Consider the following 14072-nt stretch of genomic DNA (forward strand, 5'->3'; position numbering starts at 1 on the left):
GATTTTTTGGGTATTTCAGGAGCACATCCCGAGGATTCCCCTCCCCCCGGGCCCCTCCCAGATCCAACCTTTGGATCCCGGGAAGCTCCTCCCGCCCTGACCCCGGGAAACCGGGAAGGAGCTCGGGAATTCCCGGGAATCCTTGGGAATTCGGGAAGGGCTTTGGGGGTGATCCCGATCCCAGAATTATCCCGGGAAAAATCCCAGTTCTGGGGTGATCCCAGTCCCAGAATTATCCCGGGAAAATCCCAGTTCTGGGGTGATCCCGATCCCAGAATTATCCCAGGAAAAATCCCAGTCCTGGGGTGATCCCAGTCCCAGAATTATCCCGGGAAAATCCCAGCTCCGGGGTGATCCCAATCCCAGAATAATCCCAGGGAAATCCCAGTTCTGGGGTGATCCCAGTCCCAGAATTATCCCGGGAAAATCCCAGTCCTGGGGTGATCCCGATCCCAGAATTATCCCGGGAAAATCCCAGTTCTGGGGTGATCCCAGTCCCAGAATTATCCCGGGAAAATCCCAGTCCTGGGGTGATCCCGATCCCAGAATTATCCCGGGAAAATCCCAGTTCTGGGGTGATCCCAGTCCCAGAATTATCCCGGGAAAATCCCAGTTCTGGGGTGATCCCAATCCCAGAATTATCCCGGGGTTTGGGGTCCTGGTCCCAGAGCAATCCCAGGGTTTGGGGGTTGTGGTGCAATCCTGGTCCTGGGGTGATCCCAATCCTCTCTCACCTAAACAGGACCCCAATGATCCTGATCCTAATTATCCAAATGACCCCAATGACCCTAATTATGCAAATTATCCCAATGACCCCAATCCCATCTCACCTGAACAGGACCCCTGTGATCCAAATGATCCCAATTTCACCTGAACAGGACCCCTTTGATCCAAATGATCCCAATTTCACCTGAACAGGACCCCTTTGATCCTAATAACCCCAATGATCCCAACGATTCAAATCACCCCAATCACCCCAATCCAGTCTCACCTGAACAGGACCCCAATGCCCCCAATCCTCCCAATCCCATCTCACCTGAACAGGACCCCAATGACCCCAATCCCCCCAATGCTCCCAGTCCCATCTCACCTGAACAGGACTCCAATAACCCCAATGCTCCCAGTCCCATCTCACCTGAACAGGACCCCAATGACCCCAATCCCAATGGCCCCAATGGCCCCAATCCCCCCAATGACCCCAATGCAGTCTCACCTGAACAGGACCCCAATGACCCCAATCCCAATGGCCCCAATCCAGTCTCACCTGAACAGGACCCCAATGACACCAATCCCCCCAATGACCCCAATGCTCCCAGTCCCATCTCACCTGAAAAGGACCCCAATGACCCCAATCCCAATGGCCCCAATCCAGTCTCACCTGAACAGGACCCCAATGACCCCAATGCAGTCTCACCTGAACAGGACCCCAATGACCCCAATGCAGTCTCACCTGAACAGGACCCCAATGACCCCAATGCAGTCTCACCTGAACAGGACCCCAATGACCCCAATGCAATCTCACCTGAACAGGACCCCAATGACCCCAATCCCATCTCACCTGAACAGGACCCCAATGACCCCAATGCAGTCTCACCTGAACAGGACCCCAATGACCCCAATGCAGTCTCACCTGAACAGGACCCCAATGACCCCAATGCAGTCTCACCTGAACAGGACCCCAATCCCAATGACCCCAATGCAGTCTCACCTGAACAGGACCCCAATCCCAATGACCCCAATGCAGTCTCACCTGAACAGGACCCCAATGACCCCAATGCAGTCTCACCTGAACAGGACCCCTTTGAGCACCTGCCAGGCGTTGGGTGCCGCCTGCTGCTGGCCCTGCTGGCCCCGCGCGCTCTCGGCCTCGCCGCCCCCGGCAGCGCCGTTACTCGTCACCTGTGCCACACACGGCGTCACCGGTACCGCCTCCAGCGCCGGTACCGGCACCAGCACCGGTACCAGGACCGGTCCTTCCCATTCACCGGCACCAGTACCGGTACCAGGACCGGTCCTTCCCATTCACCGGTACCCGCCACCAGCACCGGTACCGCCACCAGCACCGGTACCAGGACCGGTCCTTCCCATTCACCAGTACCGGTACCAGTCCTTCCCATTCACCGGTACCGGTACCAGTCCTTCCCATTCACCGCCACCGCCACCAGCACCGGTACCAGGACCGGTCCTTCCCATTCACCGTCACCAGCACCGGCACCGCCACCAGCACCAGTCCTTCCCATTCACCAGCACTGGTACCAGTACCAGTCCTTCCATTCACCGGCACCAGTACCAGCACCGGTCCTTCCCATTCACCGGCACCGGTACCAGTTCTTCCCGGTCACCAGTACCGGTACCAGTCCTTAATGGTCACCAGTACCAGTACCAGTCCCTTCCCAGTCACCGGTTCCATCACCGCTCATGGTACCAGTCCCTCCCCAGCCCCTTCCCGGCCCCTTTCCCGTTCCCCGTCCCGTTCCCATTCCCGGCCCCTGTCCCGTTCCCCGTCCCATTCCCGGGCCCGGTCCTGTTCCTGGTCCCATTCCCAGTCTCGGTCCCGGTCCCATCACCGCTCCCATTCCCAGTCTCGTTCCCATTCCCAGTCTCGCTCCCAGTCCCAGTCCCGGTTCCATCACCGCTCCCATTCCCAATCCCCGTTCCCGCCCCAGTCCCGGTGCCCATCCCCGGCTTTGACCCCGGACCTTGTCCCATTGCCGGTCCCGGTCTCTGTCCCTTTCCTTACCCCCGGACCCTCCCCGGTGCCGGTTCCTGTCCCCTGTCGCGGTCCCCGCTCCGGTTCCGTGTCCCTGCTCTGCTCCCCCATCCCTGTCCCCCCTCCCGCTCTCGTTCCCGTCCCCTGTCCCCGGTTTACGGTCCCGGTTCCCGGTCCCCCATCCCTGTCTCCGCTCCCGCTCCCCGTCCCCCATTCCCGGAGGGTTTCCCGCCGCCCGTTCCCGCCCGTTTCCCCGTGCCGGTGGCGGTTCCGCCGCCCCCGGGCCCCGCCGGCCGCGCTCCCTCCCGGACCTGCCCCGGGCCCGGGCCCGGCCCCGCCGCCGCCTCCGTCCCCGGCGCCGCCATCTTTGCTGCGCCGCCTCTCGCGCCGCTCTCGCGAGACTTCCGGGGGGCTAGCGCCCACGTGACTCCAAACAGGGGCGGGAAAATAAGGAAACCACGCCCTGTTTGTGACGTCACGGGGCAATTCGCCAATAGCAGCGCGGCCCGCCCCCGGCGGGAGGGGGTTTCCCCGCCCCGCCCCCTCAGCCGCGCTTAGCCAATGAGAGCTCGCCCCGCCCCAGCGCGCGCCCCGGGGGTGTTCCTCTTGGTGACGTCACCGGCGCAGTCAGCCAATGGCGGCGCGGTGCGCTCCCGGTGGGGGTTTCCCCGACCGCGCCCCCGGCGGTGACGTCACGGCGGTCTCAGCCAATGGCGGCGCGGCCCGCGCGGGGATTTCCAGGTCCGGCGGCGGCGCGGCCTCGGGGGGCGGCGGCGGGACCGGCACCGGCAGCTCCGGGCCCACCGGAACCGGCACCGGGACCGTCAACCGGCACCGGGACCGCAACCGGCACCGGGACATGGCGCTGCCGCTCGGTGAGCGCGGCCCCGCTGGCTCCGGGACCCGCCCCGGGGGGAAAGCGGAACCGGGGGGAGCGGAATCGGGGACCCCTCCGGTGGCGGAACCGGGGGGAGCGGAACCGGGGATCCCCCCCGGTGACGGAACCGCGGGGAGCGGAACCGGAGATACCCCCCGGTGGCGGAACCGGCACCCCCGGGGGGGTAACGGGGCAGTACCGGGGCGGGAGCGGGGCCTGGGGCGGGGGTCGCGGGGGGTGTCACGCTCCGGTCCCGGTTGTCGCCGTTGCCCGCGGTTGTACCGGGCTCCGTTGCGGGGTTCCCGGTGGCGATCCCGGTGCCGTGTCCCGGTAGGAGCGGCCGTGCAGGATCCCGGGCTGGCGATGGCGCACGGAGCACCGGGGACAGGTAAAGTCCCGCTCCCGGTGTCCCCTCCCCGTCCCGGTGTCCGCTCCCGGTCGGGGGATCCTCACGGGATCGTTTTTCCCGTTTTTTCCCCGTTTTTTCCCCCGTTTTTCCAGATGATTTGGGTGAGTGGAACCGGAGGAATTCGGAATCTTCGCCGTTTTCCGGGAATTTCGGGATGCTGCAGCCACAAGATGGATTTTGGGATTTTGGGGATTTCAGGGATTTCGGGGAATTCGGGATTTTGGGAATTCGAGGAGGGGTCGGGTCCCATCCCAAAGGGGATCCGGGGGGGAATTGGGGCGGGGATGGAGCGGGAGCGCCGGGATCCGTCCCGGATTTGGGATCGGAATCCCAAAAATCCCTCCAGGATTTGGGATTCGGGGTTTAAATCCCTCCCGGGTTGGGATCTGAGCTGCTGCGATCCCAGAAATCCACCCGAAATTTGGGATTTGACCCCGATCGCCGCCTCCATCCTTCCGAAGCCCCCCGAAATTCCCGATTTTTCCCCAGAAATCCTCCAAAACCCCTCGAAATTCCAGATTTTCTGCAGAAATCCTCCCGAGCTCCCCCGAAGTTCCTGATTTATCCCCCAGAAATCCTCCCGAATTCCCGTTTTTTCCCCCAGAAATCCTTCAGAACCTCTCCAAAATTCCCGACATTTCCCCCAGAAACCCTCCCGAACCCCCGAAAATCCCGATTTTCCTCCAGAACTCCTCCCGAAATTCCCGATTTCCCCCCAAAACTCCCCCCGAACCCCCCGGAATTCCCGATTTTCCCCCATAACTCCTCCCGAAATTCCCGATTTCCCCCCGGAAAACCTCCAAACCCCCCCGAAATTCCCGATTTTCCCGCAGAACTCCTCCAGAACCCCCCGAAATTCCCGATTTTTCCCCCGTAACTCCCCGCAAACCCCCCGGAATTCCCGATTTTCCCCCGGAACTCCTCCCGGAATTCCCGATTTTCCCTCAGAACTCCTCCCGGAATTCCCGGTTTTCCCCCCATAACTCCCCCCCAACCCCCCGAAATTCCCGATTTTCCCCCAGAACCCCCCGAAATTCCCGATTTTTCCCCCATAACTCCTTCCGAACCCCCCGAAATTCCCGATTTTCCTCCCGAACCCCCCGAAATTCCCGATTTTTTTCCCCGCAGAAATCCTGGAGGAGGTGATGAAGGAGGACGGCTTCCAGCCCGATGCCGCTCCCGAAATTCCCAAATCCCTTCCCAAGCTGATCCCGCGCGGCTCCGACCCCGCCGCTCCCCGGGAGCCGCCGCTGGCCCGGAGCCTCCGCGGCCTCTCCCTGTCCCCGGTACCGGCGTCCCGGTGGTGCCCGGCGGCCGGAGGGGCTCGGGAAAAGCTGGAAAAGCTGGAAAAGCTGGAAAAGCCGGGAAAGCCGCGCCTGGTGATCACGGAGCAGCCGAAGCAGCGCGGGATGAGGTTCCGGTACGAGTGCGAGGGGAGATCGGCCGGGAGCATCCTGGGGGAAAACAGCACCGAGAGCAGCCGCACCCTGCCCAGCATCGAGGTGGGAAACTCGGGAAAACACCGGGAAAAACACCGGGAATATCGGGAATGGCACTGGAAGGGTTCTGGGATGGATTTGGGGTGGATTTGGGGTGGATTTGGGGTGAGTTTGGGGAGGTTTTGGGGTCCTCCGGGAGCATCCTGGGGGAGAACAGCACCGAGAGCAGCCGCACCCTGCCCAGCATCGAGGTGGGAACGCCGGGAAAACGCCGGGAAAAACCTCAGGGAAAACTCGGGAAAACCGGGAATGGCACTGGAAGGGTCCTGGGATGGATTTGGGGAGGTTTGGGATGGATTTGGGATGGATTTGGGGAGGTTTTGGGGTCCTCCGGGAGCATCCTGGGGGAAAACAGCACCGAGAGCAGCCGCACCCTGCCCAGCATCGAGGTGGGAACGCCGGGAAAAACACCGGGAAAACACCGGGAAAAACTCGGGAATATCGGGAATTTCGGGAATGGCGCGGGGCTCCGTGACTTTCCCCAATTTTCCCCTGTGACCTTCCCCAAGATTTTCCTCAGTTTCTCCAATTTTCCCTTTAATTTTTCCCCGATTTCCCCATGATTTTCCCCCGTATTATTCCCATACTTTTCCCTTATTTTTCCCCTATTTTCTTCATCTTTTTCCCATATTTTTCCCTATATTTCCCCCCTATTTTTCCCATACTTTCCCCCCATTTTTCCCCCTATTTTCCCCCTATTTTCCCAATATTTCCCCTCTATTTGCCCCTATTTTCCCCCATATTTCCCCCGTATTTTCCCGTATTTTTCCCAATACTTTCCCCATATTTCCCCTATATTTTCCCATATTCCCCCCATATTTTTCCCCCATATTTCCCATATTTTTCCCCCACATTTCCCATATTTTTCCCCCCGTATTTCGCAGCTGCTGAACTGCCAGGGGATCCCGGAGGTGGCGGTCACGGCGTGCCTGGTGTGGAAGGATTGGCCCCACCGGGTCCACCCGCACGGCCTGGTGGGCAAGGACTGCGCCCAGGGGCTGTGCCGGGTGCTGCTGAGACCCCAGAGCAACCCCCGGCACAGGTAAAAACCCAAAAAAATGGGAATTCCCAAAAAAAATGGGAATTCTGGGAGCTTTCCCCGCGATTTTCCCGTTTTTGGGTGGTTTTTGGGCGTTTTTTGGGCGGTTTTTGGGTGTTTTTTGGGTGGTTTTTGGGCGTTTTTTGGGTGGTTTTTGGGGCTGTGCCGGGTGCTGCTGAGACCCCAGAGCAACCCCCGGCACAGGTAAAATCCAAAAAAAATGGGAATTCCCAAAAAAAAAAAAGGAATTCCCCCCAAAAACCGGGAATTCCGGGAGCTTTCCCCGCGATTTTCCCGTTTTTGGGTGGTTTTTGGGTGTTTTTTGGGCGGTTTTGGGGTGTTTTTTGGGTGGTTTTTGGGTGTTTTTTGGGTGGTTTTTGGGGCTGTGCCGGGTGCTGCTGAGACCCCAGAGCAACCCCCGGCACAGGTAAAAACCCCCAAAAAATGGGAATTCCCAAAAAAAATGGGAATTCCCAAAAAAAAACCCGGGAATTCTGGGAGCTTTCCCCGCGATTTTCCCGTTTTTTGGGTGGTTTTGGTTGATTTTTGGGTGTTTTTAGTGGTTTTTAAATGTTTTTTTTTGGTGTTTTTTTGGGTTTTTTTGGGCGGGTTTTTTTTTGCGCTTTAGATTTTTTATTTTTATTTTTATTTCTTGTGTGCGTTTTGGGATTTTCGGGCATTTCTTGACCAGTCAAATTCGGGAAAGGGATGGGAAAAAAAAAAAGGGGATTTTGGGGATTTTTGGGCAGTTTCAGCAACCTGGGCATTCAGTGTGTGAAGAAAAAGGAAATCGAGGGCGCCATCGAGAAGAAGCTGCAGCTCGGGATCGACCCCTTCAAAGGTCAGCACTGACCCGGAATTTCCCCTGGAATTCCCAGAAATTCCCGGGAATTCCCTGCATTTCTTGCCTTTTCCCTATTTCCCCATCTTTTCCCTGTTTTTTCAGGTTTTTTCCCCTTTTTTTTTTGGCTTTTTTTCCCTGTTTTTCCATTTTTTTTCCTATTTTTTGGGGGGTTTTCCCCCCATTTTTAACCTGTTTTTTCCAGGTTTATTTCTTTTTTTTTTTTTCTTTCCCCCGGTTTTCCTCCATTTTCCTCATTTTCCAACTTTTCCTGTCTTATACCTTTTTTTTTTTTTGCTTCTTTTCCCATTTTTTCCCTGTTTTTTTTTCCCTTTTTTTTTTGCTTTCTCCCCCATTTTTCCCCATTTCCCCCATTTTTCCAATTTTCCCTGTTTTTCCCTTTTTCTTTGCTTTTCCCCCCATTTTCCCCAATTTTTCCCCCCATTTCCCCCCATTTTTCCCCATTTTCCCTCATTTTTTTCCAATTTTTCTCCATTCCCCCCATTTTTTCTTGTTCTTTTCCCATTTTCCCCTCATTTTTCCCCATTTCTCCCCCGTTTTCCCCCCGTTTCCCCCCGTTTTTCCCCATTTTCCCCCCGTTTTTTCCCGTTTTCCCCTCATTTCCCCCCCGTTTTTCCCCGTTTTCCCGTTTTTCCCCATTTTCCCCCCGTTTTTCCCCCCGTTTTTCCCCCCGTTTTTCTCCCGTTTTTTCCCCGTTTTTCCCCCCGTTTTTCCCCGTTCCCACCCCGTTTTTTCCCGTTTTTTTCCCGTTTTTCCCCGTTCCCACCCCGGTTTTTTCCCGTTTTTTCCCGTTCCCACCCCATTTTTTCCCGTTTTTTTCCCGTTTTTCCCCGTTCCCACCCCGGTTTTTTCCCGTTTTTTCCCGTTTTTTCCCCGTTTTTTCCGTTTTTCCCCGTTCCCACCCCGTTTTTCCCGTTTTTCCCGTTTTTCCCCGTTTTCCCCCCGTTTTCCCCCGTTTTTCCCCGTTTTCCCCCCGTTTTTTCCCTTTTTCCCCCGTTTTTCCCCGTTCCCACCCCGTTTTTCCCGTTTTTTCCCCGTTTTTCCCTCACTTTCCCGGTTTTTCCAGCGGGATCCCTGCGCAATCACCAGGAGGTTGATCTCAACGTGGTCCGGATTTGTTTCCAGGCCTCGTTCCGGGACCGCGCCGGGATCCCCCGGAGCCTCAGCCCGGTGCTGTCCCAGCCCATCTTCGACAAGAGTGAGTCCCAAAAACACCCCAAAATATCCCAAAAAATATCCCCAAAATATCCTGGAAAAATCCCCAAAATATCCTGAAAATATCCTGAAAATATCCCCAAAATATCCCCAAAATATCTTGAAAATATCCCCAAAAGTATCCCAAAAATATCCTGAAAAAATCTCAAAAATATCCCCAAAATATCTTGAAAATATCCCCAAAACATCCTGAAAATATCCCCAAAATACCTTGAAAATATCCCCAAAATATCTTGAAAATATCCCCAAAATATCTTGAAAATATCCCGGAAATATCCCAAAATTATCCCGAGAGTATCCCAAAAATTATCCTAAAAATATCCTAAAAATGTCCTGAAAATATCCCCAAAATTATCCCGGAAAGATCCTGGAAATATCCTGAAAAAATCCCAAAAATCATCCCAAAAAATACCCTGAAATTATCCCAAAATTATCCCGGAAAATTATCCTAAAAATATCCTGGAAAAATTCCCAAATTGTCCTGAAAATATCCTGAAAAAATCCCAAAAACGATCCCAAAAAATATCTTGAAAATATCCCCAAAAATATCCTGGAAATATCCCGAAAAAAAAATCAATCAATTGTAAATATAAAAAAACCGGGAAAAAAATTCCGTAAATTTTTTTTTTAAAAAAATCAGAAAAAAATCCCTCAAAATTCGTAAAAAAAACCCCAAAAATTCCTCAAAAACTCCCCAAAAAAATCCCGAAAAATTCCCAAAAGAATTCCCCAAAAATTTTCCCCCCCAAAATTCCCGAAATGCCCGGAATTTTGGGATTGTGCCGTTCCCAGAGTCCACGAACACGTCGGAGCTGCGCATTTGCCGCATGAACAAAGAGAGCGGCCCCTGCACGGGGGGGGAGGAGCTCTACCTGCTCTGCGACAAGGTCCAGAAAGGTACCGGCCACACCTGGCCACACCTGGGCGCACCTGGGATACACCTGGGGGTACCTGGGATACACCTGAGATACACCTGGGCACACCTGGGATACACCTGGGGGTACCTGGGCACACCTGGGATACACCTGGGTACACCTGAGATACGCCTGGGCACACCTGGGATACACCTGGGTACACCTGAGATACACGTGCCGCACCTGGGAGACACCTGGGCACAGCTGGGCAGGGCTAGGACCACACCTGGGGCACCTGGAATACACCTGAGATACACCTGGACACACCTGGGATACACCTGGGATACACCTGGACACACCTGGGTACACCTGGTCACAGCTGGGATACACCTGGGGGTACCTGGGATACACCTGAGATACACCTGGGCACACCTGGGATACACCTGCCACACCTGGGAGACACCTGGGCGCACCTGGGCACACCTGGGCAGGGCTAGGATCACACCTGGGGTACCTGGAATACACCTGGGATACACTTGGGACATCTGGAATACACCTGGGCACGGCTGGGGACACATGGAGTACACCTGAGATACAGCTGGGGACACCTGGGATACACCTGAGATATACCTGGAGCATACCTGGACACACCTGGGTACACCTGGGCACAGCTGGGGACACCTGGGCACACCTGGGGCATCCCCCCCTCCATTCCCAACCCGTATCCAGATTCCATATCCTGTACCCCCAATTCCCAAACTCCCAAATCCCCCAATCCCAATCCCAAATCCCCCAATCCCAATCCCAAATCCCCCAATCCTGTCTCGTTCCCAGAGGACATCGCGGTGATTTTCCGCCGGGAATCCTGGGAAGCGCGGGCCGATTTCTCGCAGGCCGACGTTCACCGGCAGGTGGCGATCGTGCTGCGCACGCCGCCCTACGCTCACCTGGAGCTGCGCGAGCCCGTGCAGGTGGAGGTGTTCCTGCAGCGCCTGACGGACAGCGTGCGCAGCGAGGGCTTCCGCTTCACCTACCTGCCCCGGGACACCGGTACCGACCCAGAACACCGGGCATTAACGGGTTAAGGGTGTGGTACAGGTACAGGTGTAGGTACAGGTACAGCACAGGTGTTCCTGCAGGGCTTCCGCTTCACCTACCTGCCCCGGGACACCGGTACCGACCGGGCATTAACGGGTTAAGGGTGTGGTACAGGTGTGGCACGGGTACAGGTGTAGGGAACGGTATAGGTACAGTTACAGGTGTAGGTACAGTGCAGGTATAGGTGTAGGTACAGGCGTAGACAACAGTGTAGGTACAGGTACAGTACGGGTACAGGTGTAGGTAATGGTATAACTACAGATACAGGTGTAGGTACAGGTACAGGTGTAGGTACACGTACAGTACGAGTATAGGTGTAGGTACAGTACAGGTGTAGGTACAGGTGTAGTACAGGTGTTGTTGCAGCGGTTGGTAATTCCCAGTTAAAATTCCCGGTAACAATCCCCGGTAATTCCCCGTTGTAATTCCCGGTCAGGAATTCCCAGGTACAATTCCCGTCGGTAATTCCCGGTTATAATTCCCGGTAATTCCCGATTATTCCCGTCGGTAATTCCCGGTAATTCCCGGTTATAATTCCCGGTAATTCCCGATTATTCCCGTCGGTAATTCCCGGTAATTCCCGGTTATAATTCCCGGTAATTCCCGATTATTCCCGTCGGTAATTCCTGGTTATTTCCGGTTATAATTCCCGGTAATTCCCGATTATTCCCGTCGGTAATTCCCGGTAATTCCCGGTTATAATTCCCGGTAATTCCCGATTATTCCCGTCGGTAATTCCCGGTTATTTCCGGTTATAATTCCCGGTAATTCCCGATTATTCCCGTCGGTAATTCCTGGTTATTCCCGGTTATAATTCCCGGTAATTCCCGTCGGTAATTCCCGGTTATTCCCGGTTATAATTCCCGGTAATTCCCGATTATTCCCGTCGGTAATTCCCGGTTATTCCCGGTTAGAATTCCCGGTAATTCCCGATTATTCCCATTTCTAATTCCCGTCGGTAATTCCCGGTTATTCCCGTTTGTAATTCCCGATAATTCCCGTTGGTAATTCCCGGTTATTCCGTTTTGTAATTCCCGTTTGTAATTCCCGGTCGGTAATTAATTAATTAATTCCCGGTCGGTGATTAATTAATTAATTAATTAATTAATTAATTCCCGTTTTCCCCAGACGCTTACGGGGTGCAGGTGAAGCGCAAGCGGGGAATGCCCGACGTGCTGGAGGAGCTCTCGGGGTCAGGTGGGACTGGGAGGGACTGGGATGGACTGGGAGGGGACTGGGAGGGACTGGGATAAACTGGGATGGACTGGGAGGGACGGGGATGGACTGGGAGGGAATGGGGGAGACTGGGATGGACTGGGATGGAATGGGGGAGACTGGGATGGGAATGGGATGGACTGGGACAAACTGGGATGAAACTGGGACAAACTGGGAGGGACTGGGATAAACTGGGAGGGACTGGGACGGGACTGGGACAAACTGGGATGGAACTGGGAGGGACTGGGAGGGGATTTGGGGAAAATTTGGGATGAATTTGGGGAATTTTAGGGATGGATTTTGGGGAAATTTCGGCACATTTGGGGAAAATTGAGGGAAATTTGGTGGAATTCGGGAAATTTTGGGGACGGATTTGGGGGGAGTTTGGGGAATTCGGGGAGGGATTTGGGGGAATTTTGGGGAGGGATTTTGGGAAATTTTGGGGGAATTTTGGGGGATTTGGGGAGGGGTCCCGGTGCCCTGATCCCCCCCCCCCCCGGCGCCCCCAGACCCGTTTGGGATCGAGGCCAAGCGCAGGAAGAAACCCCCGGGGTACCTGGAGCATTTCATCCCCCTGGGACCCCCAGGTGCGACCCCAAACCCCAAATTTCCCCCTCCCCAAATTCCATTTCCCTCCCCAAACCCCAATTCCCCCCAATTCCCACTTTCCTCCCACAAAATTCCTTTTTTCCCCTCAAAAATCCTTTTTTCCCCTCCAAAAAAATCCCATTTTTCACTCCTAAAAATCCCAATTTCCCTCCCCAAAATCCCAATTTCCCCCAATCCAAACTTTTTTCCAAAAAAACTCCCCAAATTTCTTCCATCAAAATTCCCAATTTCCCCCAGTACCTAATTTCCTCTCAAGATTCCCCATTCCCCACCCAAAATTCCCAATTTCCCCCTAAAAATTCCCAATTTCCCGCCCCAAATCCCGTTTTTCCCCCCAAAATTCCCATTTCCCCCCCGAAAATTCCCAATTTCCCCCCCAAAAATTCCCAATTTCCCCCCAAAATTCCCAATTTCCCACCCCAAATCCTGTTTTTCCCCCAAAATTCCCATTTTCTCCCTAAAAATTACCAATTCCCCCCCTAAAAATTCCCAATTTCTCAACCCAAATCCCGTTTTTCCCCCCAAAAAATCCCCAATTTTCCCCCCAAAATCCCCAATTTCCCCGCAAAAATTCCCATTTTCTCCCTAAAAATCCCCAATTTCTCCCCCCAAATCCCATTTTCCCCCCTAAAATTCCCATTTTTCTCTCCCAAAATTCCCGATTTTCCCTCTGCAGACGCCGCCTTCCCCCCGGACCCGGAGCCTCTGGAGCCCCTTCCCCCGATCTTCCCCCCCTTCGCCCCCCCCGGTTTTCCCCCGTTTTTTTCCAGCCCGGAATTCCCGGAATTCCCGATTTTCCCGGGCCCGGAGCTGCTGGCGGAGTCCCCCAATGGGGACCCCCCCCCAATTTCCAGCCTGGTTGGATCCCACATGTTCCCGGGTGGGGAGGGCTGAGAATCCCCAAAAAAAAAAAAGAAAAAAAAAAAAAAATTCCCCAAAAATCCCCCCCCAAAAAATCTCAAAAAAAAAAAAATTCCCAAAATCCCCCCCCAAAATTCCCCCAAAAATCCCTCAAAAAATTCCCAAAATTCCCAAAAATTCCACAGGAGGATTTCAGGAATTTTTTTTTTTTTTCCCTCCCCATCCCAAAAATTCTGGGCTGGCTGGACCCTCCCGGGTATTTGGGGAAATTCCCAAAATTTTTTTCTCCCCCTCTCGTTTTTTTGGGAATCTTTTTTTTTTTTTTTTTTGCACTATATTTATAGGGGGGGATCCCCCATCCTGGGATTTTTGGGGAATTCCCAGGATTTTGCGTGGAATTCCCAGGATTTCGCCCAGAATTCCTGGGATTTCGGGTGGAATTCTCAGGATTTCTGAGCAGAATTCCAGCATTTTGGGGAAAATTCCTGAGATTTTGGGCAGAGTTCCGGGATTTTGGGTGGAATTCTGGGATTTTGAGCGGAATTCCAGATTTTTTTTGGTGGAATTCTTGGGATTTTGGGGGGGAAATTTCGAGATTTTGGGCGGAATAAAGCCGTGGATGGACACCCAGGAGTTGTTTTTGGGGACTGGGATGGGACTGGGAGGGAATTGGGATGAACTGGGATGGGATTGGGAGGGAATTGGGAGGGACTGGGACCATTCTCTCCCAGTATCCAACTGGGACTGGGACCAGTCTGTCCCATTATCCAACTGCGAGTGGCACCGGAATCTGGGACCCGAATCTGACCGGGTTTTGGGACCAG

General features: G+C 54.4%; 2 protein-coding genes across 2 annotated transcripts in view; one reads left to right on the top strand and one right to left on the bottom strand.

Moving 5' to 3' along the window:
- Nucleotides 1-3153, bottom strand: part of LOC148220551 (putative lipid scramblase CLPTM1) — a 32572-nt gene extending 29419 nt beyond the window's left edge. The window contains 2 exon segments of the mRNA XM_088155114.1: nucleotides 1787-1899; nucleotides 3022-3153. Of these exon segments, the coding sequence (XP_088011240.1) occupies nucleotides 1787-1899; nucleotides 3022-3075 (167 nt within the window). The 5' untranslated portion in view covers nucleotides 3076-3153.
- A 260-nt stretch (nucleotides 3154-3413) lies between these two features.
- RELB (RELB proto-oncogene, NF-kB subunit) lies at nucleotides 3414-13874 on the top strand. The gene is made up of 11 exons (XM_088155115.1): nucleotides 3414-3585; nucleotides 3922-3975; nucleotides 5125-5498; nucleotides 6380-6537; nucleotides 7284-7375; nucleotides 8463-8594; nucleotides 9404-9508; nucleotides 10300-10515; nucleotides 11692-11760; nucleotides 12288-12365; nucleotides 13064-13874. Exons 1-11 carry the CDS (start codon nucleotides 3570-3572, stop codon nucleotides 13279-13281), a joined length of 1512 nt encoding a protein of 503 aa, XP_088011241.1. The 5' UTR covers nucleotides 3414-3569; the 3' UTR covers nucleotides 13282-13874.
- Nucleotides 13875-14072: the final 198 nt, after the last annotated feature.

This window comes from Sturnus vulgaris, chromosome 35 (assembly GCF_052056855.1).
Source record: "Sturnus vulgaris isolate bStuVul1 chromosome 35, bStuVul1.hap1, whole genome shotgun sequence".
NCBI lineage: Eukaryota > Metazoa > Chordata > Aves > Passeriformes > Sturnidae > Sturnus > Sturnus vulgaris.